Consider the following 26,607-nt stretch of genomic DNA (forward strand, 5'->3'; position numbering starts at 1 on the left):
TAGGTGAAAAGTAGGAAAGACAAACAATAGAAAAACAAAACAAAAAAACATTGAGGCGGGTGCATCACGAGGTTGTGTCGATCATTCAAAATATGCAAAGTACACTGAAGTTATGTCATGTTTAAAAAAAACGACTCCACCCAAATTATTTATTCACAACCTCCCTCCTCCAGGTCCACGCCCTCTGACCACAGCTCATCCCTGCCCTGAGCAGTGTTACTGCTGCCCATAGCACTGCCAGGCATCCCTAAAAGAGGAGGTGCATTAAACTTGGGAGAAAGCGAGCAACTGGAGAGAAAAGATAGCCTCAGTGTGGTGTGTATCAGTGTTTGCCTTATCCCCCCCGTTCAGCAAGCAGAGTGAGGATCCGATGCCAGGTCTGGAGCTCATCTGAAATGCATTAAACCCTGGAGAAGAACGATCCTCTGTAATCTGCGTTGGCGCTCCGCTGAGGGTTCCTATTTGCTGTCAGAGGTACACCCATGCATGTAGCAGCAGCTCCTCCAAGAGACTGACTGTTTTTGTCTCCTCAAGTCAAAATATTTTCCGAGCTCCAGAGGGCAAGACTGGAGGGAGGGAGAGATCGAGGTGCTTGAAGAAGTCTTCATAAGAACGTGGTAAATACTCCTTTTTTTTTTTCAAACTTTAAATGTGGTTCTAATGATCAGCTTGTATTGTAACTTTTACTCAAATATATGTTGCCAGATTGTGACACAGTGGGGGAATCTTAGCCTTGATTATATTTAATGAGTGCAAAGATCACAACTTAGTTCCAGAGTAAATGAAAAAGGGATTTCTTTTTTTTAAAAAAAAAAGATTTTGAACATTTGTTTCTCCGTTTCATGATTTGGATATTAAAGAATGACTCTCCTTGTTGCTCCTGCATGTTACATTTCTTGTTCTGATTCCAAAATGCTGTTGCAATTGTGGCACACAAAACCCACAAGGCATTTTCCACCATCTTTAAGCCTTTAGGAATTGATCCCAGAGCCTTAACCAAACTTACGGTTGTCAGCGGAAGCTTTTAAAGAGACTTTTACTCATACAGCTCGGCTGGCACTGAAGTTTTGCATGTAACGGCGGTCAAATTACATTTAATGTCTCTGCTGTAGATCTCCAGGGTTCGCCATTTTGACAAGAACTCTTTCCACACTGGTCTTGTGACATGTCAGGACAGTGTTGCCTATTTCCCCCTGGGGCAGATCATTTATTTTTTTATTTTTTTATCCTCGTTTAAATGGGATTTGCAACAGAGAAGTTCTCCACAGACATGCTGCCTGAGCTTTATGCCTTTGTGTCAGCCTACTTCTTATAATGACTTGTACCCTCAACTTCCTAATCCAGTGTCTCCAGAGAAAAAGATTGTTACTGAGGGGTTAAATTTGTTTTTTCCATATATAGGCGACCCTCTAAGAGGTCTTTTCCTTACATGAACAATTGAGCACGTATTTCATGTTCCACTGAGAGGAACCGCAGAGGATAAAAGGAATGTCTTACTCATTTCACTGTAGAGAAATTAGCCGTGCCTGTGCAAATCCTGACACAGGGCAGGGTTCGCAAGTTTTCCAGCGTGAACACCAACTTTTTCCAGGCTTGAGCTGACAATGCTTGGCAGACTCCTGGTGGGCTGAAGCTTTCCCCAGATTCCACATCCTAACTCAAAGGTTGATCACCAGATCATGCTTGCAATCTGGATTCATCTCTTTTTTTTAAAAAAAAAAAATTGGATTAACCTCTATTTTGTTTCTTTTCATGTCCATATCTCAGGGGTAAACATTATCAGTGCGGCAACTGTATTCAAAGGGGAAGACCCAAGACTTCAAACGTAACATCAGCCGTATCGTTTCCCTCGACGTGTGCAGAGGAGGCTTCAAGGACAAGAGAGCAACGTTCACATAAATACAGGAAACATCTGAAAGCTTTCCAAGGTTCAGCAACAGGAAAGACGGCTCCAAACAACAGACACTGATTTTTATAAGAAGCTCCCTATCTTGTTGTTAGTGGATCAAAATGTCTCGTTGGGGGCGAAAAAATGTGAAAAAGGCACCTGAGGTGATCCGCACTGTGACAGAAGGGCTCAAGTCCCTGTATCGTAAGAAGCTGCTGCCCCTGGAGCAGTTCTATGGTTTCCACGACTTTCACTCTCCCAGTCTGGAGGATGCAGACTTCGATAACAAGCCCATGGTGCTGGTGGTGGGACAATACTCCACTGGAAAGACAACTTTCATCAAGTAAGACATCACAGCTCTGCATCAATCATGTGTACACTGTTAGCTTGTATGTGATTGATCAGGGAGTATGTGTGTGACTGACAGGTATCTGCTGGAGCAGGAGATTCCTGGGAGCAGGATAGGACCTGAACCCACCACCGACTGCTTCACTGCCATCATGCATGGGGAGGTGGAGGGAGTAATCCCCGGGAACGCCCTTATTGTAGACCCCAACAAGCCGTTCCGCAAACTCAACCCTTTTGGAAACACCTTCCTCAACAGGTGAGAGGAGTTTATGTGTTCGCAGTGTTGTGTAATGGTTCCACTGAGGGAGCCAGATGCATATCAGTATGAAATAGACGGGGGCATGTGAGAGAGGGAATACAGGGAAGAGGAGATAACAGAACGTTTTTTAGTTCACTGGAATTTCAAGTCCTTGTGCCAAATTTCAGAGAGGGGAGGCAGTTTCCTTATTTGTGGAAAAACTGGAGAAAGGGAGCGATATCACCCGAGACGGTGATGAAAGCTAATGTACCCAGACAGGATCTGCAGTGTACGCAAGTTCAAAGTCGAGGTCAGAGGGCTCCGCAGCCCCTCCGGGCAAAGACAAACAAATGAAGTCACAGACATTGTGGGGCTTTAGGGAACCTGTAAGAGAAACATTCAAGTTCTTTCCTCCACTCTGTTTACCGTCTGGGCTGCCAGATTTCTGTGTATGATTTTCCACTGATGTAAACCAAGAAAGTCAAAGTCAAAATGTTTTACAATGAAGTTCTGTTAGCTGCTGGAAACACGGACATGCAGCCCCGACGTGATAGGAACTGACAGTGCCGCTGTTCCTGGGGCTCCAATGTGAAATTTCTGACGCCAATTTTCCAGCAGAGTCCCTCTGCAGGGCGTGTTTGCGAACGTAGTTGCGTCTCTCCTTTTGCTTTGACTTCCTGTTCTCGGAACCGGTGGGCTCGTTAAGCTCATAAACTACAGGAAGTGGTGCTGTTGTTCTAAGCCACACATCGTTAGCGGGCCTTATTGTTTGATTCTGGCAGTACTGGTCATTTTCCTTCAGGAAGCCCACAGCAACCAGAGGCCAGCTTGTACACAATGGCCGTCAGCAGGAGGGGTTGGGGGGGAGTGGAGAGGGTAGTTTCCAATCTGCTTCTTAGATCACATTGGCCTCTTTGATAAAGGGTTAACCATTTTTCACATGATTCACATTCTTTCCCTCTACGCAAACAATGCTTCAAACACAGCTGACCTGTGTGAACTCATCAATCGTTCATCTGACTTTTCTCGTGTCTGCTGATAAAAAACAAAAAAACAAAACAGGTTCCAGTGTGCTCAGATGCCCAACCAGGTCCTGGAGAGTATCAGCATTATCGACACACCGGGAATCCTGTCCGGTGCGAAGCAGAGGGTGAGCCGAGGTGAGAGAAGTAACAAAGGTAAGGAGAGGGCATGGGGGGCCTGCAGAGACACACATCCCTGAACGTCATCGCCTCACAAACTCATCTCCCTGGCACGCCTGGCTAACTCATGGGACCAATTTGCTCTGTCACAACAACACTTGGCAGCAGAGCAAGAAAAAGAAAAAGAAATAAATCATTGCGAAGCCATAAAGCAGCCATAAAACCATGATCAGGAACAGACATGGTACAAACTCTGTCAGCACATCCGGAGGAATGAATGTACTGTTGGGGAATAACAAACATCACCTCACAACAGTTTTCACTTTTCCATCCATCCACGCTTTAAGTAACCCATTATTACTCAAATCAATCTGCATGAGCAAACTAACAAGTTTAAAAAAATGTAAATCGTCTGCAAACGATGACAGACGTATGTCCTCACTGACAGCTGCTGATATACTGCAGATATTTTGGATTTTATCACTGAGGTTTAGAAACATCTGTCTGTGAGATTTCTGTAATTACCCCAATACAACGGAGGTGAAAGGAATGTTGTTTGTGGTGCTCACACCACTGAGTCCTCACATTTTAAATGACCAGCACTGACAGCTCTTTACAGAGTGTTCCAGTTTCTGTGAATAAACCAAACTATTTCTTAGAAGTAACACAGTAAAGATTTCGGGTTATCTGAGGTAATTTCTTCAGAAAGTGCTGTGAGCACCACAAACAGTACAATGTTGGAAGAAACTTGGACATCTTATAAAGCTATCTACGTGACTGTATGAAGCATATGTAATATGTTTTTTTTAATCATTTGGATGAAACGACCAGCATGAATGATTGTGTTCATACTGATGAAGAAATACTCAGAACATGAAAATGAGTTTTGTGAAACCATCTTGCATAACTGAAGCCCAGCTGTTGATTGATTGAGGTGTGCTGTGTTGTTAAAAATTCCAAAAAGTCATAATTGAGTAAAAATAAAGATATCGTGCCAAATATTACTCACCCAAACGAGTAGTAATGGAGTAAAAGTCTCTGATAAGTATCAAAAGTGATTTTTTTTTTTGGCAGAAAATATGTAAGTTAGTATTAAAAGTACAAACAAAAGTAAATTATACATTTGTATATACTGAACACTATTGGTCTGCCCAATTATTTGATCCGTTATTCAGCACTTTTACGAATATATAATACTCTGATGCTGCATGTAATTTATAAAGTAACTGATAACTGAAGGTATCAAATAAACACAGTGAGGTAAAAAGTAAATTTTCCTCCAAAATGTAGTGAAAGTATAAAGTAGCAGAAAATAATTAAGAACAGTACTTCAGTAAATAAACTTAGTTACAGTGCATCACTGGAGGTGTGAAGGGTTTGTGTCTGTGTTGACCTTCTACCCTCTCCTGCTCTTTTTTGATGAGTGAACTCTGCTCGTGTAGGTTTATGAACATCTTAGTCATTCATCCTCTTTTTTTCGATCCAATCAGGCTACGACTTCCCAGCTGTGCTGCGCTGGTTTGCAGAGCGCGTGGACCGCATCATCCTGCTGTTTGATGCCCACAAACTGGAGATATCAGACGAGTTCTCCGAGGCCATTGGTGCCCTGAAAGGCAATGAGGACAAGCTGCGGGTGGTGCTCAACAAGGCCGACATGGTGGGCACCCAGCAGCTGATGCGGGTGTACGGTGCACTCATGTGGTCCCTGGGGAAAGTGTTTAACACCCCGGAGGTTCTGCGTGTCTACATTGGCTCCTTCTGGTCGGAGCCGCTGATGGTCGCAGACAACCGTAAGCTGTTTGAGCTGGAGGAGGAGGATCTGTTCGCTGACATCCAAAACCTTCCCCGCAATGCAGCTTTACGCAAACTCAACGACCTGGTGAAGAGGGCGCGTCTCGTCAGGGTGGGTGTTTTTGGCACGTTTAACTGGTTGACATTTACTGCAGTTTAATCGTGTTTGCAATGTGTTTGAAATCTTTGCTATACTGCTCATGAATCCCAGGTCCATGCCCACATCATCAGCTACCTGAAGCAGGAGATGCCTTCCATGTTCAGGAAGGACAATAAAAAGAAGAATCTGATCTACCAGCTGCCGGTTATTTTCTCTAAGATCCAGCTGCAGCACAACATTTCTGCTGGAGACTTCCCAGATTGTGCCAAGATGCAGGTTAGTCTGAGGATGTTTGTTTACGCACATCTGGAAGGCAATTATGTAAAGACTGCTCTGTAACTATCACATACTGACCCACACGTGTTCCTCGTTCCCTTTCTAAAGGAGCAACTGATGGTCCATGATTTCACCAAGTTCAAAACCTTGAAGCCTCATCTGATGACAGCCCTGGATGAGCTGCTCTCCGCTGACATTGCCAAGCTGATGCCCCTCCTGCGGCAGGAGGAGCTGGAGGCAGGTGATCAACCAGGTGTGCAGGGTGGAGCCTTCCTTGGGACGCGTGCCGGACCCTTCAACGAGGGTGACCCCTTTGCCGAGGAGAACGGAGAGGGATGCGAGGAGGAGGAGGATTGGGTGGTGACCAAAGACAAGCCCAAATATGACGAAATCTTCTATAACCTCGCTCCCAATGAGGGGAAACTGAGCGGCACAAAGGCGAAGGACTGGATGGTGAGCTCGCGCCTGCCCAACTCGGTGCTGGGCCGCATCTGGAAGCTGTCGGATCTGGACCATGACGGCATGCTGGATGATGAAGAGTTTGCCTTGGCCAGCCACTTGATTGAGGTCAAGCTGGAGGGTCATGGTCTTCCTCCTGAGCTTCCTGCACGTCTGATCCCGCCTTCCAAACGCAGGCAGAAGGGCTCTGATGCATAGACTCCCCTGGTGCTGAGAGAGACTCTCCTCTATTAAACGTATGCTACTGTTTGCATTTGCTCTTGTTTTCCCTCCAGACCCCTGTCAAAGCGTTGTTGATTTTAATCCCGCACAATTGAATATACTGTTTTAAAGTCAGTCGTTTAGACTTTATAAGGCTTACTGCCAAAGATTGTGTATTTAAAAAAAAAAGTCACACGGGTCTGGTCGCTAGCTTCCCTTTGGCTTCTCAAATTTAGCTTTCTATGACAAGCGTCAAAAATATATCTACCTGTGTTTGCTGAGCAGAAAGAAATAAAGACTGGCAAGCAGTATTCAGCATGTATTTCCAAAATGCATCTGTATTAAATTCTCTAATTTCAACATTCCCTCAGTGCAGAGTATTATCTAGGTGATAAATTTAAAGTCTAGTCAGTACAATGAGGGTTGTCATCTACACTTTTATTTACAGACTTGTATTGCTCTTTTTTTTCCTTTATTGCATTTTAAACTCAAACTGGCAGCACAGCTCTAATAACCTGAATGCATTTCACTTCACACTTTTACACGACACAACTGTTCATACACTTATATATATATATATTTTTTTTTTTTGTAACTGTTTCTGTTGTTTTGTCTGAGCAGGAGCAAGACATCAGCCTTATAAAAGAACAAGATACTGGGATGAACTTCTCAACTAGACTGAATGATTGATATATTACTGACTACTGTACACGGTTCCACCAACTGTATGTTAACTATTATCATAACCAAATAAAAATCTCCTGACTGTGACTCACGCTGGTCTCTCTTTTGTAAGCAAAGATTTAGACAAAGCTCAGAGGAGTTGGTGAACTTCGAGAGATTCAAACTGTTGACAATCTAACATGAAGCACATGAACGAACAGTTGAGTGCATCTAATCGGGAACTCTTTTAACAAGATTTTCTTTTCTATCAGGCTCGCTCGGTCTCCCGGTGACAGACCACATAAACAGTGAGTCACACTCTCCCCTGCCAAGTCCCCATACCACCATTTTCCAAGTCTCTCTCCCCTGATTCCCACCATCTGAAGCCTTCTCTCTCACACTCACACACTTTTAGATACAGTCACTTTCCTTCATCCCCGTTAAATTCTTCATTCACCCTCTCACTGGCATGCCTGTAAGTATTTCGGGCTTTATCCTGTGTGTAAACTATGCGGTATAAGCACAAATATGTGAGCTGTGTAAAGCTGTGTGCGTCTCACATAAGGCTTTTAAGGTTCGCAGAAGAAGGGGTGGCCCTCCCGCCTCCCTATTCCACTCCTCCATGGAAAGAAACACAAATGAGAAACAGAGGCAGTGCAGCCCTTTCCTCCCTGCTCTCTGGCTTACAGTGACTCACATATGAAGAATGTGGTGGGTTGGCCCAAGAGTTATTAATATCTCCTTTCCTAGGGTCCGCTAAGTTTCCTAAGGCTCAAGCACAGGATCTAGACACTGTACCTTTATGAAGAACTTAACAACATCCCCCTATTTGGAGAATTGTGGAGATCGACCTGCAGCAGACCACTCCCTCCGCTGTGTGTTTCTGTTGAGAGAGAAAGGGGGAGGTTTTATGTGAAATAAGTCAAGCTAGGTGACAGAATTCACTCAGTAGATCTGAAATCTTATCAGGTTCCTGATTGAGAATGATCTCCAGCTGTCTTCCTCTGGCACTGCCCTTTAAGAGGGTAGAGTAAAAAAATCCCCATGGCAGTTTGAACAATGCCTGCCTGTTACATAATTAGTCTACGCTGAGTCATAAACCATCTCAAACATTTGTGAGGCTGCACAGCGCTGCCACAGCGAGATGAGGTGAACACCCCGAGCTGCAGCAGAGGATCCCCACCAGCATCAGACATCCCCAACAACCAAGCTTACTCAGTGAAACTGGGGTCTCCGTATACGTCACTCAGCGTTTACGTGGGGAATTCCTCACTGGCGAAAACCTGCCATGGAAGAAAAACTGAGGTCATCAACTCTGGAGAGGGGTGACATCTGGTGGAGACAGGCTTCCTACTGCACACAGTGGAGTCCAACTGTAGATGGCAGACGGGAGGCAGCAGCCCTGCACGTGTGTTGAATAAGTTACAGGTTGCTGTAATTGTCCCTCCTGTACATACTGGCCCGTCCAACCTTTTGTGCAAAACAGCATTCTAATGTTCAGCCAAAAGAAATAAGAGGCTTCAGCAGGCAGTCAGTCAAATAAGGAGGCTAACTTATACTGCCGAAAGGCAAAGCTGTTCAGCTGAGCGCTGGGAGAGAGACAAAAATCAAATAACACAGTATCTTTTCATCAGATACCTTGAAATGTTTAGTTTTTCTACTGATTTGTTTACATTTATATGCCTTTTTAAAGTAACATATTTATTCATATATTGTAACTTAGCGCAGGGATCTGAGCGCTGTGTTTTGTTTTTTTTTCCCATGTTCCTTGGTGAAGAAATGATAATAAAATGAACTCTGAAAAAAAAAAATCAGTATAGCAACATAACTTTGAATTTACATATGGACATGAGTATTGTATTACTCTACACATCCCCTTCTCTGCTTTGTTTTTTGTTTCTGTGTTTAATATTCTTGAAAACACGTTTTCTATCGAGGTATGATCAGGCCTTTATTTACCTCAGTCTGTTTTAAATTCACTTTTGTTTGCACAATTGATCAAATTGTAACTGGTTCTAGATCTGTGATGATTTACTGACTACTGAATCAACTAATTTGATTATTGATGAGAAATATCTTAAGGAAAAAAATAATAAATAATACATTTGAGGATGCTTGGGCCTTGGGGAAACTGATATTTTTCACTTTTCTATACACCAAACAGACAATCGTCAGCTGCAGCCCTGTATTATTTGTTACAAATGAGTAAAGTCAGTTACAGACAATTGTAAATTTTATTATCAATCCAAACAAACTGAGCATGTTGAAAATATAAATGCTTAGTATTTTCTCAAAAATATTTCCATGTCACCTGCCTCTACAAACATAAACACGCAGACATTCACATTTACAAAGACTGATGTAAAAATATGCAAAATTATTGGCAGGACAAGAAAGAAAACTATCGTATCTCTATTAGGAGACAAACAACATGAAGCATCAAAGGTGAAGTTATATCAGAGTATATCAAACATCTTTCCATTCAAATACACATTCCACACATGGCACATTAATGTGTGACTAAAGCAGTCCAGCGTCTAATCAAACGTCACAGAAAGGCAGGTTTAATCACTACAAAAAGAGCATTTTCCCCCATGTTGTCTGCGAATCATTGTTACTGATTACTGCAGTCCTTAGAAACTGAAATGATTTTTGATGTCTTTGATCTGTTTCATCATGTCGCCAATTTGCTGTCCCTGTTCTCGGAGGACGTCCTGAACAACCTTCTTCTGGTGGGCATTGAGTGAGACGGTTGTCCTGGCTGCAGGCACGTCCTTGTCCACTTGCGTCTTCTGGTAGTCCATCTTCATGTTCACCTGCTTGATGCAGTTATCCAGGTGTTTCAGTTGATCACTGATGGTCTGCAGCTCCTTCTTCATATCCTTTTCACTGTTTGACAGTATGGGTAGTCGGCTTTGCAGGCTGCCAAGTACTCTTTTAACCCTGTTCATAATTGTTTCCTGGCGATACTTTGCATCTTCGTACTTATCAGCCAACCTCTCTGCTGCCTCTCTCAGAGTCATCCTCTCCTCCTTGCACAGAGCCATCTCTTCCAGCTGCTTGTTCTTCTGACCCGTCAGGAGTTTCACCCTCCTCTGCATCTCTTCACGAGCCAAGTCCTGCTTGAGAATGTACTCCTCACTGAAGACCTGGGTGGCTCTGCTGAGGAGCTGCAGACACTCTGGAGGAGGTGGTGATGAGTCCTTGTCCCCAGCCTTGAGTACAAGAGGATTGGTGGAGCTGCGTGCCAGGATGTTGCGGATGTGCTGCTCGAAGGAGTCCTCGGCCAGTCCACGTAGAGGGGAGCTGCCAGAGCCGGGACCCGGATGAGAACAAAGCAGGGGAGGGGAGGGAGGGCGAATGGAGCTCAGCAGGGGCAACAGGATGCATTCGAAGGTGTTGGTGATGCAGATCATGGTGGCGCCCAAGGAAAGGTCAGACACAATCAAAAAGCCACGAACTGGAGCTGACTGACTGGTGAGGAGAGGTCTGGTGCAAAGAATGTGCTCTACAATACATCGCTTCTCAGCAGCCAGCTCCTGGAGACTGTCCTTATCCTCTTCACCCGACTGGAGGAACTTCTGCAGCTTGTTGACCCAGATTAGCCCCACGCTGTGCACTCCTGCTTCGTGGGTGCAGTGATACCGCTGCTGGCACAGAGGGTCCCTGTGCAGTCTGATGGGGCAGGTGAAGTCAAACTCCTGTGGCTCCTCATCCTCTCCCGTGGCCACTTTGAGGGTGAGCTCCAGCTCAACGCACTCAAACACATAGAGAGACGGCACCGGTTCAGTACCTCGGATCCACTTCTCCACGGCCCCTGCCTCATCCTCTTCCTCAGACTCCAACACCACACAGTGGTACAGGGTGCCTGTTTCTGTGGCGATGACCAGGATGCTGGGCACACATGGCAGGCAGAGGATGGCACAAGCATCATAGCCATAGTTGTCCTCTGCTGCTGGGTACATTGGAAGGGGTCCGGCGGGTTTACTTAAAGTCACACTGTTTGACAGGCTCGTGTAGCTCAGATAGGTCTCCCCGTTTTCGTAGAGCACGTACAGAGGATAGACGAGCTGCTCTTTGATCCGTCCTCCCAGCTGCCGAGGTGGGGACGAGATCGGCCCGAAGTCAAACGCCACGGCTATCTCACCAAGGGAGGCTGCGTAGGAGCGGGCCGGAGGGTTGAGGTTGCTGTCATCCTCCGACTGCGACACTGGCAGGACTCTGGCGGGGGTCTGGGGCGACTTCAAGCTGTAAAACCTGATGGTGTTGTCGGATGTGAGCAGCACTAAGTGGGGCTCGTCGGTCTCGCTGGGGTACCAAGCCGCCTGCCGCAGATTCACCGACGGAGAGCTCGTGAAGAAGCGCTCCGCCACCGGGATGGTCTTGCAGTTGATTTCGCTCCTTCCGCCCTCGAACTCGGACCTCTTGCCCCACCGCTGAGGAAGCTCCAGCACCGAGACACCCCGCAGCCCGACGAGGGCGACGTGGTGCTGCGTCGGACTTAGCAACACCTGGCACACTTCGAAGAGAGGAGGGTTAATGCACAGCAGCTTCTGATAGTTCCCGCTGCCGTGACTCTCATCCGAGTTTAGCTGCCGCAAATTAGCCGTGTAGAACACGCGGTCTGCGTCGTCCCACACGAAAAAGTCCACCCCCACACAGAAGGTGAGGTTTTTAGCGACCCCCCTTTCATTTGAGCTGCGGTCCAAATCCAGATTCTCCCGTATTTTCTTGAAAATGCCATGGTTTGGTAATCCATCCAGCCACCGCTCAGCGCTGAATGCCGCCATCTTGATCCACCGTCGGTTTCAGAGGAAAACAGCCTATGGCAACTGTTTTACGACACCATACGTCATTTAACGTATTCCGCTGGCCGGTGTCGTGTATATTTTGCAGAATCACCATGGCGTTGAAAGAGACTGCGGGGCTTTATGAGACACTGAAAACGGAATGGAACAAGAAAAACCCAAACCTGAGCAAATGTGGAGAAATACTGAGCAAACTTAAGGTAGCGGCGCATGTTTATTGTCTGTTTTTTGTGTTTGTTTTATGAGCCGAACCAGGAACACTGTCTGTTTAGAAGCGATAGCGCTGTTAGCAAATGTAGCTAAGCGTGCTAACTTAGGCTAGCCAGGCTAACGTCGTGTGTAGAGTTTTCTGATGGGCAAACTTTAGACGCGTACAGTTGTATTCATTTTGGAGTAATACCTTTTGCTTGATCTGTCTCAACCCCATGGTGTTGTTCGGCATTTAATTTAATTCAGCCACTCCAGGAGTAACGACAGTCGGGACACAAGTCATCATAGCCAGTGTTGCTAATGTTAACGTAACGTTACTACTTGCCAATTCACTGTCAAAGTAGTTTTAACCCGAAACTCACATAAAAAAATAAACATTCCACAGTTAATTAACACCACAGTTTGTTCCTCTGTTGCTCTAACACCAGCTATTACTCATTATTAAGTTATATGCAGTAATTCTATCGTTTAGATTTATGTTTTGTTTTTCAAAACTGTCACCGGAAAAGCTGCCAGTAGATATTTTAACTGTTATGAAAGATTAATGCCATTATTTTTATGTTATGTCTGAATTTGGGTGAACACAAGCGACAGGTTAAGTTTGAAGTTTTATAGAGAATTATATCAAACATTTGTTTTACAGGTGTCGTTACTGGAGCTGAACTTCTTACCTACCAGCGGGTCCGCGCTCACAAAGCAGCAGCTCATTTTAGCTCGTGAGTATTGATGTCAAGTCAGGCTGATGGACAACATAACAAAGTTATCAAACATGTCTCTTATTAATATATATGTGTTGTCTCTGTGGTCCAGGTGATGTCCTTGAAATTGGGGCCTTGTGGAGTATCCTCAAGAAGGACATCCCATCCTTTGAGAGATACATGGCCCAGCTGAAATGCTACTACTTTGATTACAAGTAATGTCACCTTCTCTGTCTTTCATGTGTACTAGTATTTTTGCTAAATAGTACTCACTGGAGATCTTTAACATGGCTTTTTCTATACCTTCTGTCATTAAGGGACGAACTACCAGAAGCTGCCTACATGCACCAGTTACTTGGACTGAACCTGCTCTTCCTGCTCTCACAGAACCGTGTGTCAGAGTTTCACACAGAACTTGAGAGGCTGAGTGCACGAGATATTCAGACCAACGTCTACATCAGACACCCAGTCTCATTAGAGCAGGTACTCCAATTTAACCCTTGAAAAAAACATTTGTAGGGTTAATATTATTTTATTTATGTTCTACAGTGACTCGGTATCATGGGCACAATTTTGATCTCTTGGTTTAATTTCTAATTTGTAGTGTGACTGAGATATTACAAACTGATTGACACAACTTATTAAAATGTAGCATTCAAATTAATGCAGGGCTCTTATTCTCTATACATATAAGAATAACACACTGTCAATAGTAACTTGTATATGAATACCATCTTAATGTTTTCTGTTCTCCCACGGGCTTTTCAGTACCTGATGGAGGGAAGCTACAACAAGGTCTTTCTAGCCAAAGGCAACATCCCTGCTGAGAGCTACACCTTTTTTATAGATATTCTGCTTGACACAATTCGGTAAGAACCGATATGGTTGGCATGTCTCCTATCATTTCTACTTTCAATTGATACAGACCTTTCTGTTTCGTTATAACTAACGTGGATGTTGGTTTTCCCTGTGAAATCAATTTGTATATTGTTCCAGGTCCCAGTTCATTATGTGGTCTTACAACTGCTTAATACCATGACTATGGAAAATACTGGCATATGTCATGATTGTTCATTAAAACAATATGTCAGGACACCTTCAGCATCGTTCTAGTCATCTGTTGAAAGACAACTCAAAATGTGTAAGGCAGTATAATAAGCTGATAACTGATTGTTTATGCTGTCTTACTATTTGGCTGAACACGTTCACCAAGAGAAATGTAACATGTAAACACATTCTCATTTTCTCAGCGATGGTAAGGTGTCTTGATACATGAAAGCTATGAACTCTCAAAGGAAACAACTTGATGAGGAAGACCAGATGATGCCATTTATCTTTTAAAAAATGACTAAAACTAGGATCTTTTTAAATTGCAGTGATGAGATCGCAGGTTGCATAGAGAAAGCATATGAGCAGATCCAGTTCAGTGAAGCCACCCGTGTGCTTTTCTTCAGTACCCCCAAAAAGATGACAGATTATGCCAAGAAGGTATGTATATTTTCATTAAAAAATACAGTTTGAAGTTGCAGGTTGATACCTAAAACATACCATTAGATATATTTATTGATAATTTGTTCGAGCAAGAAAGAGAAACAGCTTATGCAATACCTGCTGTGCTGGCAAAACCTGAAATTACATTTATCATTTCAAATGTGAAAAAGACTGACTGGAATGTCACCTTCAGCCGTTGTTCAACAAGTGTATCTTATCATTTCATTTTTAAAATTAGAACAAAACCCCCTCTTGCCTACAAGGAATAACATGTCACTTCAATCTTACTTTATTTCAGAGGGGATGGAGTTTGAGCCCAGATGGCTATTACTCTTTCACCAGTCAGCAGCAGCGGACAGAAGAGGTGACCATCCCCTCTACGGAGCTGGCACAACAGGTCATCGAATATGCACGACAGCTGGAAATGATTGTGTAATCCGCCCCCAGGAACACACTCAACCATGTACAGACACACTCAGACACACGCCGCTGATCCAGTATACATCCAGTCGGCGGTTTCCCTGAGGAATATGAATACATTGATTGCCAGAATGGTTGATTTTGTTGCCCATACCTCAGAAATCAACCACCATTTCTTTTTCCTGTATTAAATCTGTCTGCAGGTCTTTCTGACTGACGGTTTTCTTTCATGTTAAAAGAATGGGAACAAAACTAAAAGTATCACCTGTGACCAGTCTATTCAGCTGTTGCTACTCAGCTACCTGTTTATTGAAGACATTCAAGGGTTTAAATGTTATTTTATACAAGATGTAATTTGTCAAACATTACAATTTTATGGCATTCCCAGCTGGTGATTGAAAAAAACAAGAACATCAAGTCCAATTACTGAATACGATACCCCTGGGTCTCTGCTGTTTTTCCGGGTATAAGAAAGTTAATTACTGTCACCACCCTGTGGCTTTGCCTTTCAGTGTCCACACAAAACTATCAACAGAACTCAACATTTGTACCCAAATTCAAGCAAACCCTTTTTGTACACAAAGTTCATTTTCTCCTTAGTAGAGCCCACAGAAATGTATTGCCCTTGCCTTGTATCCTAGCAACAGAGAGAATTGCCATTGAAGTTTGAGTGTTTTCTAAATGGTAATGCCTCTTCCTCCCTAGATGGTTTGTAATCCAGTTGATCTTACAATGCAAATATTTGTCTGCAATAAATGCTTCAGAAAAAAAACTTTTTGAATGGCTGTGTTGTCATCTATTTTATACTTTAACTAACTTACTTAACCTAACTTTTCATGGAAGAAAGTAATTAACCGGAAATTGACTATTTTTTTAAATGCATATCATTAATGTAAGATGTATTTTAATGTCTTCTCTCATTGGTGAGAATCTCCTCCCTCCTTTGCTTCTCTCTCGAAGCAAACAAAGCTTCAAATCTTCGGTTGTCCAGAAGAGGCCCAGACATTCATTTTTGACATTTGTCAGACCTGTGGAAATGATGAGCAAAGGTGTCACTGATTTTTAAGCAGTGGCATAAAACAGATGAAAGGAAAATACAAGGAAGAACAAAACGGGTTGCATTTACTTGATGAGAATTTCAAGCCTCATTCCATAAAAATTGGGGACGCTGTGTAAATTAAAAATAAAATGTGTCCCAACTGTTTTGGAACAAGGGGTTAACAGTTAATGAGATCTGACTTTAACATCTGAGTGTAGCTCACCACTTTTGGATGTTTGGTGGTAAATCTTTCCCTGGGTTGTGTTTACAGAGCACCTTGACGGAACAGGACTGGTTCACTGTAAATGGGTGCCAACGTCCCTCAGTGTGTTCCGGAGGAACTGCAGGGGGGATGTTTGGCTCTTGTTTTTCATCCTGGCCATTCTTTCCATTCTTATCCTCTTTCTCAGTGATGTTTCCTGCGTTCTTATTAGGATGGTTTTGTTCCATTCCTTTGAGTTTGCTCTTTTCCTTAGGCTTAACGGCAGTATGTAGAATTAAAGTAACATTAAGTTTGTGCTGGAGTTTTGACTTGACACTTGAATCTGCAGATGCTACTGTTGGGTTATTGGCAGCATTGTTTGGGTCAGCTGAAGGCCTCCCTTTGTCTAATGCTGGTTTCATACTGACTGTTTGTATGCCAGATGACGTGTTCCCATTGGTGTCATTGTCAACTTTGTTATGTTGAGGTGTATGATATGCCTTATTGTGTATCTTGGTTGTGTTTTCTTCCATGGCAGTGCAGTCTTGCTCCTGTGAACCCTCTTGCACTGTGGTGACAGTGGTTTCAGCTGTTAGCTGGGAGCTTTCATCATCATCTCCTGGCATCTTTACTAGCACTTTACTAGGAGCTTGGTGAATCCTTGTGAGCAGTTCCTCATTGCCACCGTCAGGTTGCATTTGGTGACTGAGACGTGGAGCAGAGCCTAGTCCTTGACTAGTGTTGCCAGTTTTATTGAGGTTTCCAGTTAAATCACTTGCATCGCCATGGTTAAAGTCATTTTTAGCCACTGTGTCTTTTGTGGTACCATTTTCCTCCTTTTTTAAATGTTTTGACTTGTAAGTACCCATTGTTTTTATTCTTGTATTCATCCTGCAAAATGAAAAAATAAAAGTGGTTTTATCAACAGACTTAAAAGATAAGTATGGTAATATTCTATTTATATACACACACACAGGCGGGAAGATTGAGGGATCACACAATCCCAAAGCATCAGTTTTTGAGGAGTTGAGAATGAGACTCAAAAAATAACTTTTCTTATAAATAGCACCTTTAATCTCTTCTAATAAATGTGGTTTTAGTCTAGTGCTATGAATGCTATATTTCCAGAATAATAAGCAGTGTCTTTTTCCAATAGAGTCTACAAATATTTGGGCCACAGCATAGTAGTTGTTTTTCTTAAAAGAGAGTAATATATGGTTAAATTAATGACAACAAACGTATGCACTCTAATTGCATGCTATGATAGTGCTTTTTAATATTCTATAAATAATGCCCTATTCTTAACTAGTTTTGGGGGCACTGCTGTCAGTAGTGGAAAGATCCTTGAAGCCATTTCTGACAATTTAAGTTGAAGTACCATGTCCAAATCACCAGGTGGCGGAACCCCAAAGCTTTGTCCACAAATATGGTTGATTATCATCTTTGTATCTCTTTGTCATTTTGAGATATGGCATTATGAATTAATAACTGACTCTCTTCCTCAGACAAGCTATAAGCTATATATATATCTATATCTATATACATATCTATATCTATACATATCTATATCTATCTATACATATATAAATATATATATATATATATATATATATATATATATATATATATATATATGATTGATTTTTCCATTTAAGTTATGATACAATTTTAACTTAAGTAGTGTAGAGAGGAATGACTGTACCTAAATACAAGCCAATTTCACACTGGAAGGGATGGATGAATTTAAAGTCAGCAAAGAAAGATGTATACCAATATATTATTCAAATAAAACCATTCTAATTTAGCTGAAATGTATTGTTTTAACCTGTCTGGTTCTCTGAGAAGGATTTAACAGTTATTCCATAATTATCTTTTATACCGTGATGCATGGTGTCCACAAGTTACTGCCATGATTTTTTTTTACTTACAAACACTGAAAAAAAAAGAGACTGTGATGTAATAATACATGCATGAAAAGGTTAATTTTACTTTGGGATATATTGAAAAGTTTGATTTTGACTTACCACTGAAACTCCTAAATGGATTATAGGAAGATAGGGCAAAAAGGATTTCTGGTTAGTTTATACCACAATAGATTGTTTGACATATTTTTTTTAGGCTAACCTGGAAATTAGCATTGCCCGAGTTCCCTCGACAAAAAGCCTTTAGGAATTTTAAAAATAGACTTTGGATTATCACCAGAAATGACAGTTAACTGATTTCAGTAGTTTTAGGACTACAGCTTTTGAGTTAGCTTAGCGTTTCCCATTGGTTTTTACAGAGAATATAACGTTACACATCTGTTGTTATCGGTCTTTTTGTCGTATTCTGTAGCAAAATAGGTCAAACTTGGAGCTACAAACGGTTAATCGAAGATATGCACCCGTTAAGTTGATATCCTGACGTCACTTAGCTAGCTAACATCTGCCGTTGGTTCGAACCGTTAGCTCGTGAAATGGACGTTGGAGCAACATCAGTTTAACGTCTGAGGTAATTAACTTACGGCACTTTTTTTTTCTATCCTACGACCCTTTCACAAGGAAGTGACACAATCAAACTTGAATTTAAATAATTTAATGTGTTTTTGTTGTGCTGTTTGATCATATTAACCTACCACAGATTAACTGGAGAAATGGTTACATGTCGTTTGAAACGGTTGATGGAAGTTTGCCTGCGAGTGGAGAGGGACCAACAATAAACTGTTCACATGAAAAGTTATGGGCTACAAATAAATCTGTCTTGCATGATCGATGTTTACCAAAAGATAGTGATGATATCTAACAATATATGACCCCAAAGGTAATGAGCCTGCTTATCACTAACCTCACCATGCGTCACTATGTTGGCATCGATTAACTATTTGTAATTTGTAATACCTAACGTCCGATAATCGATCATGATTTTTATAACTTTAAATTAGAGTTTTAATGTGACAAAACCGTCCAAAAGCCAATCACGACTCACGTGCTTTGATATTATGAAGGCGCTGTCCTCGGTGCTAAAGTCCAGGTGGTCTGTGACTAACTTACCTGTGCGGCTGAATCACAACTTCACTCTTACAGAAGGGTTGAATTAAGAAAAAGTGGGCAGTTTTGTGAATGAACCTGGGGGCGTTTCTCTTTGAATCTTGAAACTAGGACCTGGACCTGGATATCGTGTTTTTCTGGTATGTTAACTACAAATAATTAAATGTCTTTCAGGTGCAAATACTGTAAAATATCACTGGACACCACTGAAAAAATACTATGTCACAGCAATGGCGGTAATTGTGACCAGTACAGTTATAGACTGTTTATCAAAACTGGGCTCGTCCGGGATTTGAACCCGGGACCTCTCGCACCCTAAGCGAGAATCATACCCCTAGACCAACGAGCCTCGTGACGTCAGGTCTCACCCCTAGTGTCCAGATTTCCGCTGAAGGGACCTGGTGTAGGTTGACCTGCGGTTTGTATGATATTTAACCATTTGTGCACCGTAACATGTCCGAGGCTTCAGTGCTGGCTAACGATATCTGCAGATATATATATATTTTAAAAATCTGGATTATGAAAACGAAATCATAATTATGGGATTATGAGATTAAACGTTGTACAATTCTGACCTTTTAATCCCAAAATGTCATTTTTTTTTTAAATCTAATAATTAGTCTCATGAATATTACTTTTAATCTCAATTCCGATGTTTAAAAACCTCATTATTATAACATTTTTTAAATCTTATAATATCGACTTCCGGTCCCATAATTATTATTTGTGTCATTAAAATTTCGACTTGTTTTACTGTTTCAAAATATAAATTAGAAAAAAGAAAGTAGGCTAATTTAAAAACAAAAACAAAAAACGAATAATTTTGATAATGATAAAAATAAATAAAATGAAACCCAATTCGTAGAAATTGGTAAAACCTAAATCACACGTGTTTTTAAATCGAAGATTTATTTATTTATTTATTTATTTATTAGACGTGTTGCTGTCCGTGGTGCTGAAACCTTGCCAACACTGGGACCCTGTAGTTCCCACTGGAACAGATTGTGTTCGTTTCCTGCCCGTGATACTACAAAATAAGTCAAGAATGAACTCGGATCGCAAAATTAAATCAGGCTTGTGCGAAGGGAATTAAAAAACAAATGCGAAACAAATAAGAAGCGATGAAGGGCAAATCTTGTTGTGTGTTTTTACCTCTATGGTCTGCTTGCCCCGTGATAATCAGGGGATCAGACGGAGGTCATTGATGGTTTTCCCAGCTTTTCATTGAGCACTCACGTCACTGCACGTATCAGCAACTCAGTGCTCACTTTGAATAATTTAAAACAGCATGGTAACACTGACAAACCCTATAGCCCACCTAAAGCCACGATGCTGTCAATGATTAGTGCGGATGTGTTGGCACAGGGCAGGTAGAGTGAGAAAGGGAATAAGCGAGGGAGTGATTTGGAGCGAGAGAGAGAGAAGGAGGGAGGGAGGGAGGGAGGGAGAGAGAGAGAGGGAGGATGCTGCCAGCGGAAAATGGCTGCTGCAACCTCAAGCCTATCCTGATACACCGAAACGACATCAAGGTGGAGAGAGAGAGCGGAGAGCAAGAGAGAGAGAGGAAGAGAGAGAAAGATTAGGAAAATGAGAGCAGATAGAGAGAGAATATGAGTGAGTCTGTGAGTGTTTCCTGAAAGGAGGATAAAAAGAGAGAGAGAGAGAGGAGACCCTGGGGTGGGCTGCTGCAAGCGGCGGGCAACACCGAGCCATGGAGGGCGAGTAAGTCCTTACATTTTCATTTTTAACATTGCACATATATATTCAGCCATCCGAGCAAAAGCGGGATAGAAAGAAACGCCACCGCCATCAGTGTTACACCAACCCAGCATCATGCACTATTCTCACAATCGGTGCTCTTACAAATTTAGCTGGCTGCCGAGAATAAAAACACCATTACGTAGTCTTGAATCAACAGCATACACCCCATTTCCGATAAATATATATATATTTATCCACGCCAATATGTGATACATGTTTAAGCCACCGTACATGTGGGACTCTTGTGCTTTCTTTCTTTTTTTTTTTTTTTTTTTATAAGACGACTGGCACACAATCTACACGCACAGGATTGAACCAAATAAATAAATAAATAAATATAATAATAATAATAATAATCCTGAACACACAACAGACGCTATGCAACAATTCAGAAGTAAATGCGTGGTTAGCGATTGGTAAAAACAGTCACGAAATCAATGTGTAAAATGTATGGGGGGGGGGGAAGGCGAAATATGGCGAGTTTGGGGCCAGCATCGCGTCATTCAAGACATGGCTACAGTAAAACGAGGGAGGGATGGAGGCGTTGTGATTTTTATCAACGTGTCTCGGGGTTTCATTATGATTTTTTAAAGCCAAACTTTATGAATGAAATGTGATTTTTTTCTCTCTCTCTCTCTCTCTCTCTCTCTCCCTCTCCCTCGCTCTCTCGCTCGCTCTCCCTCATCCTCACCCCTCCTCTCCTCCTTCCCTTTTCTAATCGGCCCCCTCCCCCCATCTCTCGTTTCCTCTCCATCCTCTCACCCACTCGTTCCCTTTTTCCTTCCCCCCCTTTTTTTCTCCTCCTCCTTCTCTTTTCTTCTTCACACGCGATCGCATTGTATTTATGAGCCCCCTTAATAATCAAATAATAATAATAATAATTTAAAAAATCCGGCGGAAAATAAATAATCTAAAGGCGCAGAGAGATGTCGACGCCAGCCTCGCTCCGGCCCCCCATTCATAAAAAAATATAACATATTATCGGGGTGTGTTAATGAGTGCGTGCAGCAAGGGGCGGAATTGAGAAAAGGAGCGTCTGAGGGGAAAAAAACAAACAAAAAAAAAAACAATAATAACTGCAACAATTAAAATTTCAGTGTGATGTGAGAAATGACAAAAAAGACGCGGCCGTGCATGCGATTCATGCACATGTCGAGCTGCGGCGCTGAATTATTCAGTCGGCTGGCGAGGGCAGAGCTTCTTCTTCTGCTTTTTTTTTTTTTTTTTTTTTTGCAAGGAAACCGGGGCCTCTGATGGCGAATGGGTGCATTTCATTGATACATCTATCTGGGAAACACTCATTCTTCCGTCCTCCCTCCTCCCGTTTAGCCATTTCTCTCAGCGCTGGCTTTCTTTCTATCCCTTCGCTCCATAGTTTCCTGTTATTCACACAGACGTGCAGTGAAGCACGCTGAACATCTCCATCCTCATGTGCGTCCTGTAGCAGCTGAACGTTGTTTTAAAAGAACCTCTCCAGATATCTCTTGTGTTTACCGTCATCACATGCTCATTAACATCCGATGTAACTCATCCACGTGATATTCTGTCTTCTTTGTGTGAATGTCATCATGCAGTCTGAGTTCAGCAGAGCTGAAACCTGTCCTGCATCTTTTCTTTTCTTTCCTCTCTTTCTCTCCATCATGAAAGTTAATCTCAGTGCGTTATTTTGCGCGTGTTTTCTGTGCCACTGTGTGTCCCTGCGTTGTTTCTCTGCTCACTCCTCTTGGCTTCCCTCACAGTGTGCGTGTTCGTGCGGTGGTGATGACACGTGATGACTCCAGTGGCGGATGGGTGCCCCTTGGAGGTGGCGGCCTCAGTCATGTGGTCATATGTAAGGGGCGGAGTCACGACGGCAGGGGGCGGAGAGAGTACATCATACGTGGAGAGCGGCTGCGAGATCGAGCAGTGAGTGTGTGCGTGTGTTACGGCTGTCTTTGGTGCCACGTTGCTCCTCAACACCACCTAAAGACTGTAGATCCACTTGCATGTGAGGGCATGATGTGAGGAGGGGGACTGCATCTTGGCTGGTGAACTAACTTCTTGTGTCTGGTGGGACTGCTGCTTGTGTCTTTAGCCGGTGTTGGAGTGCGCAGTGCAAAGGGGGTTAGTGTACAACAAGGTGAACCCCATCTTCCATCACTGGCGGGTAGAGGATCGAAAGTTTGGCCTTACGTTCCAGAGTCCTGCCGATGCCATCTCCTTTGAGAAAGGGCTGCAGGCTGTCTTAGACAAGCTCGACAGAGGTAGAGACACACGAGTCGCATGTAATGATCATCAGCCGGGCTGTCCAGCAATGGCTTAATCCTCTCTTTTCATGTGATCAAGGTTCTGACTCGCCTTCGTCCTCCACCCCAGAAGAGGCTGACACCGAGGATGACGGACAAGCTGTGAGTATCCGATCAGTTTACATCCGCCAAGGAGGTGATGTCTTCACCCGTGTCCGTTTGTTGGTTGGTTGTTTGGTTTGTCAGCAGGCTTAGACACAAACTAGAGGACGGGTTCCCATGGAACTTGAGTGGAGGATGGGTCTCGGCCCCAAACATACACCATTTACTTTTGACATGGTTCTGGGTAAACGGACGCTTTCAGTCCTTCAGTCAAACCCAATCCAATATTAAACTTGATCGCCCCTGTATCACTCTCAATTCTAAACCATCCCAAACTCCTTAACCATAATTATAGTTCACCAGATCTGGGATCTGATATCAAATTGAACTTGGTACGCTTGTTTTTTTTAATCAAATCAAGATCCTTGCATTATTCAATGAGAAATTAACAAAGATGTCGAAACATGTCCCATCACCTCACAATGTGAACAAATCCTGGATCCATTTCTTAATCTGGATCCACAGCAAAAGTAAATGGGAGTTATTTTGGGCTGAGACCCGTCTTCCATCAAAGTTTCGTGGAGAACTGTTCAGCAGACAGTCCAACAAACAGATACAGATCCAAACATCACCTTCCTGTTGGGGGTAAAAAAGACCCTTTATGTTGACACTGTGGCTCCAATGCAGTTATCGATGTTTTTGACTTGTGGGATGACATGAGGCCTCTGTTAGTCCCATACAGGAAGTGAGTCGTCATCCAACAGCAGAAAGGAGATGCTTCCCAAACCCATCACCATAGTGACGAGCGAGTCGTCGTCTACCTGCTTCGTGCGGTCGGAGGAGTTTAGTTTTGGATCCAGCCATGCTGTCACCACTCAGACACCTGCTCAGGTAGCACAACAACATCGGCACTAAGTTGTAATAATAAGAAAGTATTGATTTAATGTTCAGTTGATTTCTCTGTCTGTGTTCTATTCACACTTGTGAGCCCTAATGAGAATTACTGTGAAAGAATAGTTGTTAAAGAGGGGTCTGGGAGCCTGGTGAGGGTCTAGCAGGTTGTTTCCTGCCAGATTAGTGCCATTTTACATTCATCTGTAGACATCAGAGCAATAACAAAACATGGAAGGTGGACTGGTTGATTGTTTTTTTCCTTGTTTCCACCCTCAAGTCGACACAAAAGGCATTTATTCCACATCAAAAGGAAGTGAGACAAAAATGGAGCACTGACATCCTGTAGAAAGAAATCTTGTCAAATGTGGGATTCTTGATCACTTGTGTGTCTGTTTGAGATCTTTAATAGACACACAAGTGATCAGCAGGCTTCTGTAGCTGCTGCCACAGTACACACTGTTCCTGACTCACTCTGTAATCCTATACCCTCTCCACAGATCCACACCAGGCCAGGACAGCTTTCACAAATGACGGCTGTGTTGAATCCCCCAGCGCCCCCACCCCCACCACCTGCTCCACCTACTCCTCCTGTGGGTCCCCCGGCCTCATCTCCTCTGTCCCCCCTCTCACCCACTATTTCTCTGCTGGAGGAGGGAGACCTGCGTAGTGTGGACCCTTGCAAAGACCTGTGGGGTTCTCGAGGTTATGAGGACTACCGACGGGCAGGTGCCACCAGGACTATGGTCGGCGGGCTGACCGGGGGTGTGGTTGTTGGTAGTGGAGGGAGTATGCAGGACAAGTCAGAGCTGTGCGTGGTTCGCTTCGAGAAGGAGCTGGCAGGAGTGGGGACGGCAGGCTGTGACGTGACAGTGAGCCTGGACAGCAAAGCTTCCCAGCGTCTGTCGTCATCGTCGCCCACCTGTATGTCAATGCCCAACGCTGTGTCAGGCGTGTCCTCAGGAGCCGGCTCACCCCAGGAGACGGGCAAAGGCTCGCCCTCTCCCTGCTGCATCCACACCTCACTGGCCACGCCCCGGTCGCGGACTCGTAAGAGAGGAGGAGGGGCCAGCAGCAGTGACCAGGGGGTAATCTCCCCCGACGACGACAGCCCCTGTCCTCAGGGTTCATCGTCATGCTCATCTCGCTGTGTGTACTGCCGCTCTGTTTTCAGTGCTTCGGAGAATGGGCGGGGCCGCTGCAGAGATGCCCCAGACCCGGCCCTGCACTGCCTGCGCCAGTGGACCTGTGTGTGGTGTGCAGAGAGTCTGCTCTACCACTGCATGTCGGACTCTGAGGGAGAGTTCTGGGAGCCTTGCTCATGTGATGACTCATTGGGGGGCCACCCGCACCCCCTTTGCTGTGCCCGCTGGTTGGCCCTCCTGGCCCTGTCGCTCTTCGTGCCCTGCATGTGCTGCTACCTGCCTTTGCGCGCCTGCCTGCGGTGTGGGGAGAGGTGTGGCTGCTGTGGGGGAAAGCACAAGGCGGTCCGATGAGGCCAGGCTAGGGGGTGGGAGGGGTTCTCTGGACCAACAAGGTTTGGGTGTTGAAAGGAGAGAGCATCTGTAGGGAAGCAGGAGATGAAGCTGAGCAGGTGGATCAGTGCTCTCAGTAGACCCAGACCTCTGACGTGGCCCTCCAAAGCCCCACGGCCTTCCACTGCATTCCGCTCTTTCTCTTTTCAACCTGGGGCCTTCCTCACTGGTCCATGCCTGCTGAAGGTGCACTGCACTCAGACCAGGCTCTGTGGGAGTCATCTGGAGCCTTCGTGGTGGATTTACTGAGGTGTGGCTGATCTAGAGTTAGCGATCAGAGACTTTATCACAGGAAGCGAGTGGCAGAGGCAATGATGATGTGTACACTGTTTCAAATGTCTGTTTGTTTTTGTTTTTTTTTAATTTAGAAAGAAAAACACAAAAAACAAAAGATGTTTATATATATGATTGTTATAATTTTAATTGGTATATTTTATTAAATGTACAACCTACTGACCGAATCCCCCAACGGCACACACTATCACATATTCACAAACATGAGATCTTGGGGACTTTATTTGTTTCATGTTGGCCTGTTTATCAGTCAGATGAACAGATGTCACCCTTTACCTCTAATTTTACCTCAGATGTTACTCAAACCCTGGTTAACACATGAAAAAGGAGAAGAGTGAGACAGGTTTGAGCACAAGTGAGTGCAGTCTTCAAGAAAGTACGAGCATCTGAGACCACTAGTGTTAAAGTTGTAGACCACAGTGGTAGAACGGTTATCAAATGCAAAGGGACAATTATTGTTAAGGGAAGTTGCAATGACAACCACAAAGACTTAAAAGTCATAATGTGATTCATTATGGTCCTTTGTAACCAAACACAAGGTTATTTATAAAATCAAGAATGTGTGTCGGACATTAAACACCTTCACTTTACACATAGTTTTTTCATCTTTCCATGTATTTTCAATAGTAATCATAGAATACATCACATCCCACCACTGTACTTGTTGAATCAGTCAAGGTGCTTACAACTGAGGCCTCTGAGCGAGTCTATTCTACCTAATGTACACAACGACCTTACAGTCCCAACCCCAAAGAAAAAACAAAACAGGACCCCGTGCTAACCAATCTGTAGATGTGTC

The 26,607-nt window shown here is 43.5% G+C and overlaps 5 protein-coding genes and 1 non-coding gene across 18 annotated transcripts; 3 read left to right on the forward strand and 3 right to left on the reverse strand.

Annotated features, from left to right (window-relative positions):
• The first annotated feature begins 213 nt into the window (after nt 1–213).
• On the forward strand, nt 214–7,214 carry ehd2b (EH-domain containing 2b). Of its 2 annotated transcripts, none has more exons than XM_037076011.1 (7): nt 214–617; nt 1,768–2,231; nt 2,316–2,492; nt 3,537–3,652; nt 5,107–5,519; nt 5,619–5,783; nt 5,892–7,214. In XM_037076011.1, exons 2-7 carry the CDS (start codon nt 2,011–2,013, stop codon nt 6,438–6,440), a joined length of 1,641 nt encoding a protein of 546 aa, XP_036931906.1. In that variant the 5' UTR covers nt 214–617; nt 1,768–2,010; the 3' UTR covers nt 6,441–7,214. The 2 variants fall into 2 exon arrangements, with proteins under 2 accessions (XP_036931906.1, XP_036931908.1); XM_037076013.1 differs by having other exon boundaries at nt 3,537–3,634.
• A 2,107-nt stretch (nt 7,215–9,321) lies between these two features.
• Nucleotides 9,322–11,945, reverse strand: nup88 (nucleoporin 88). Its single transcript, XM_037076006.1, has one exon. The coding sequence runs from the start codon at nt 11,894–11,896 to the stop codon at nt 9,740–9,742; it is 2,157 nt and encodes a 718-aa protein (XP_036931901.1). The 5' UTR covers nt 11,897–11,945; the 3' UTR covers nt 9,322–9,739.
• A 57-nt stretch (nt 11,946–12,002) lies between these two features.
• Nucleotides 12,003–15,505, forward strand: psmd8 (proteasome 26S subunit, non-ATPase 8). The gene is made up of 7 exons (XM_037076089.1): nt 12,003–12,114; nt 12,768–12,840; nt 12,935–13,037; nt 13,140–13,305; nt 13,591–13,691; nt 14,199–14,310; nt 14,612–15,505. The coding sequence occupies exons 1-7, from the start codon at nt 12,010–12,012 to the stop codon at nt 14,747–14,749; spliced, it is 798 nt and encodes a 265-aa protein (XP_036931984.1). The 5' UTR covers nt 12,003–12,009; the 3' UTR covers nt 14,750–15,505.
• Nucleotides 15,019–19,138, reverse strand: LOC119006901. 11 transcript variants are annotated; one of them, XR_005070945.1, is made up of 5 exons: nt 18,939–19,030; nt 18,589–18,645; nt 17,999–18,009; nt 15,996–16,865; nt 15,019–15,761 (listed from the first exon to the last, which is right to left on the reverse strand). XR_005070945.1 is itself a non-coding variant. In XM_037076040.1 (4 exons), exons 1-4 carry the CDS (start codon nt 18,803–18,805, stop codon nt 15,740–15,742), a joined length of 957 nt encoding a protein of 318 aa, XP_036931935.1. In that variant the 5' UTR covers nt 18,806–18,820; the 3' UTR covers nt 15,019–15,739. The 11 variants fall into 11 exon arrangements, 2 of the variants coding, with proteins under 2 accessions (XP_036931935.1, XP_036931940.1); XR_005070946.1 differs by having other exon boundaries at nt 19,004–19,018; XR_005070940.1 differs by lacking the exon at nt 17,999–18,009 and having other exon boundaries at nt 18,939–19,038.
• On the forward strand, nt 18,326–26,398 carry spred3 (sprouty related EVH1 domain containing 3). 2 transcript variants are annotated; one of them, XM_037076032.1, is made up of 6 exons: nt 18,326–18,464; nt 22,501–22,666; nt 22,836–23,004; nt 23,087–23,148; nt 23,821–23,979; nt 24,480–26,398. In XM_037076032.1, exons 2-6 carry the CDS (start codon nt 22,523–22,525, stop codon nt 25,473–25,475), a joined length of 1,530 nt encoding a protein of 509 aa, XP_036931927.1. In that variant the 5' UTR covers nt 18,326–18,464; nt 22,501–22,522; the 3' UTR covers nt 25,476–26,398. The 2 variants fall into 2 exon arrangements, with proteins under 2 accessions (XP_036931927.1, XP_036931919.1); XM_037076024.1 differs by lacking the exon at nt 18,326–18,464 and adding an exon at nt 19,919–20,722.
• trnap-agg lies at nt 19,278–19,349 on the reverse strand. Its single transcript has one exon. It is a non-coding gene; the product is annotated as a tRNA-Pro (tRNA).
• Nucleotides 26,399–26,607: the final 209 nt, after the last annotated feature.

Source organism: Acanthopagrus latus, chromosome 2 (genome assembly GCF_904848185.1).
Source record: "Acanthopagrus latus isolate v.2019 chromosome 2, fAcaLat1.1, whole genome shotgun sequence".
NCBI classification, from domain to species: domain Eukaryota; kingdom Metazoa; phylum Chordata; class Actinopteri; order Spariformes; family Sparidae; genus Acanthopagrus; species Acanthopagrus latus.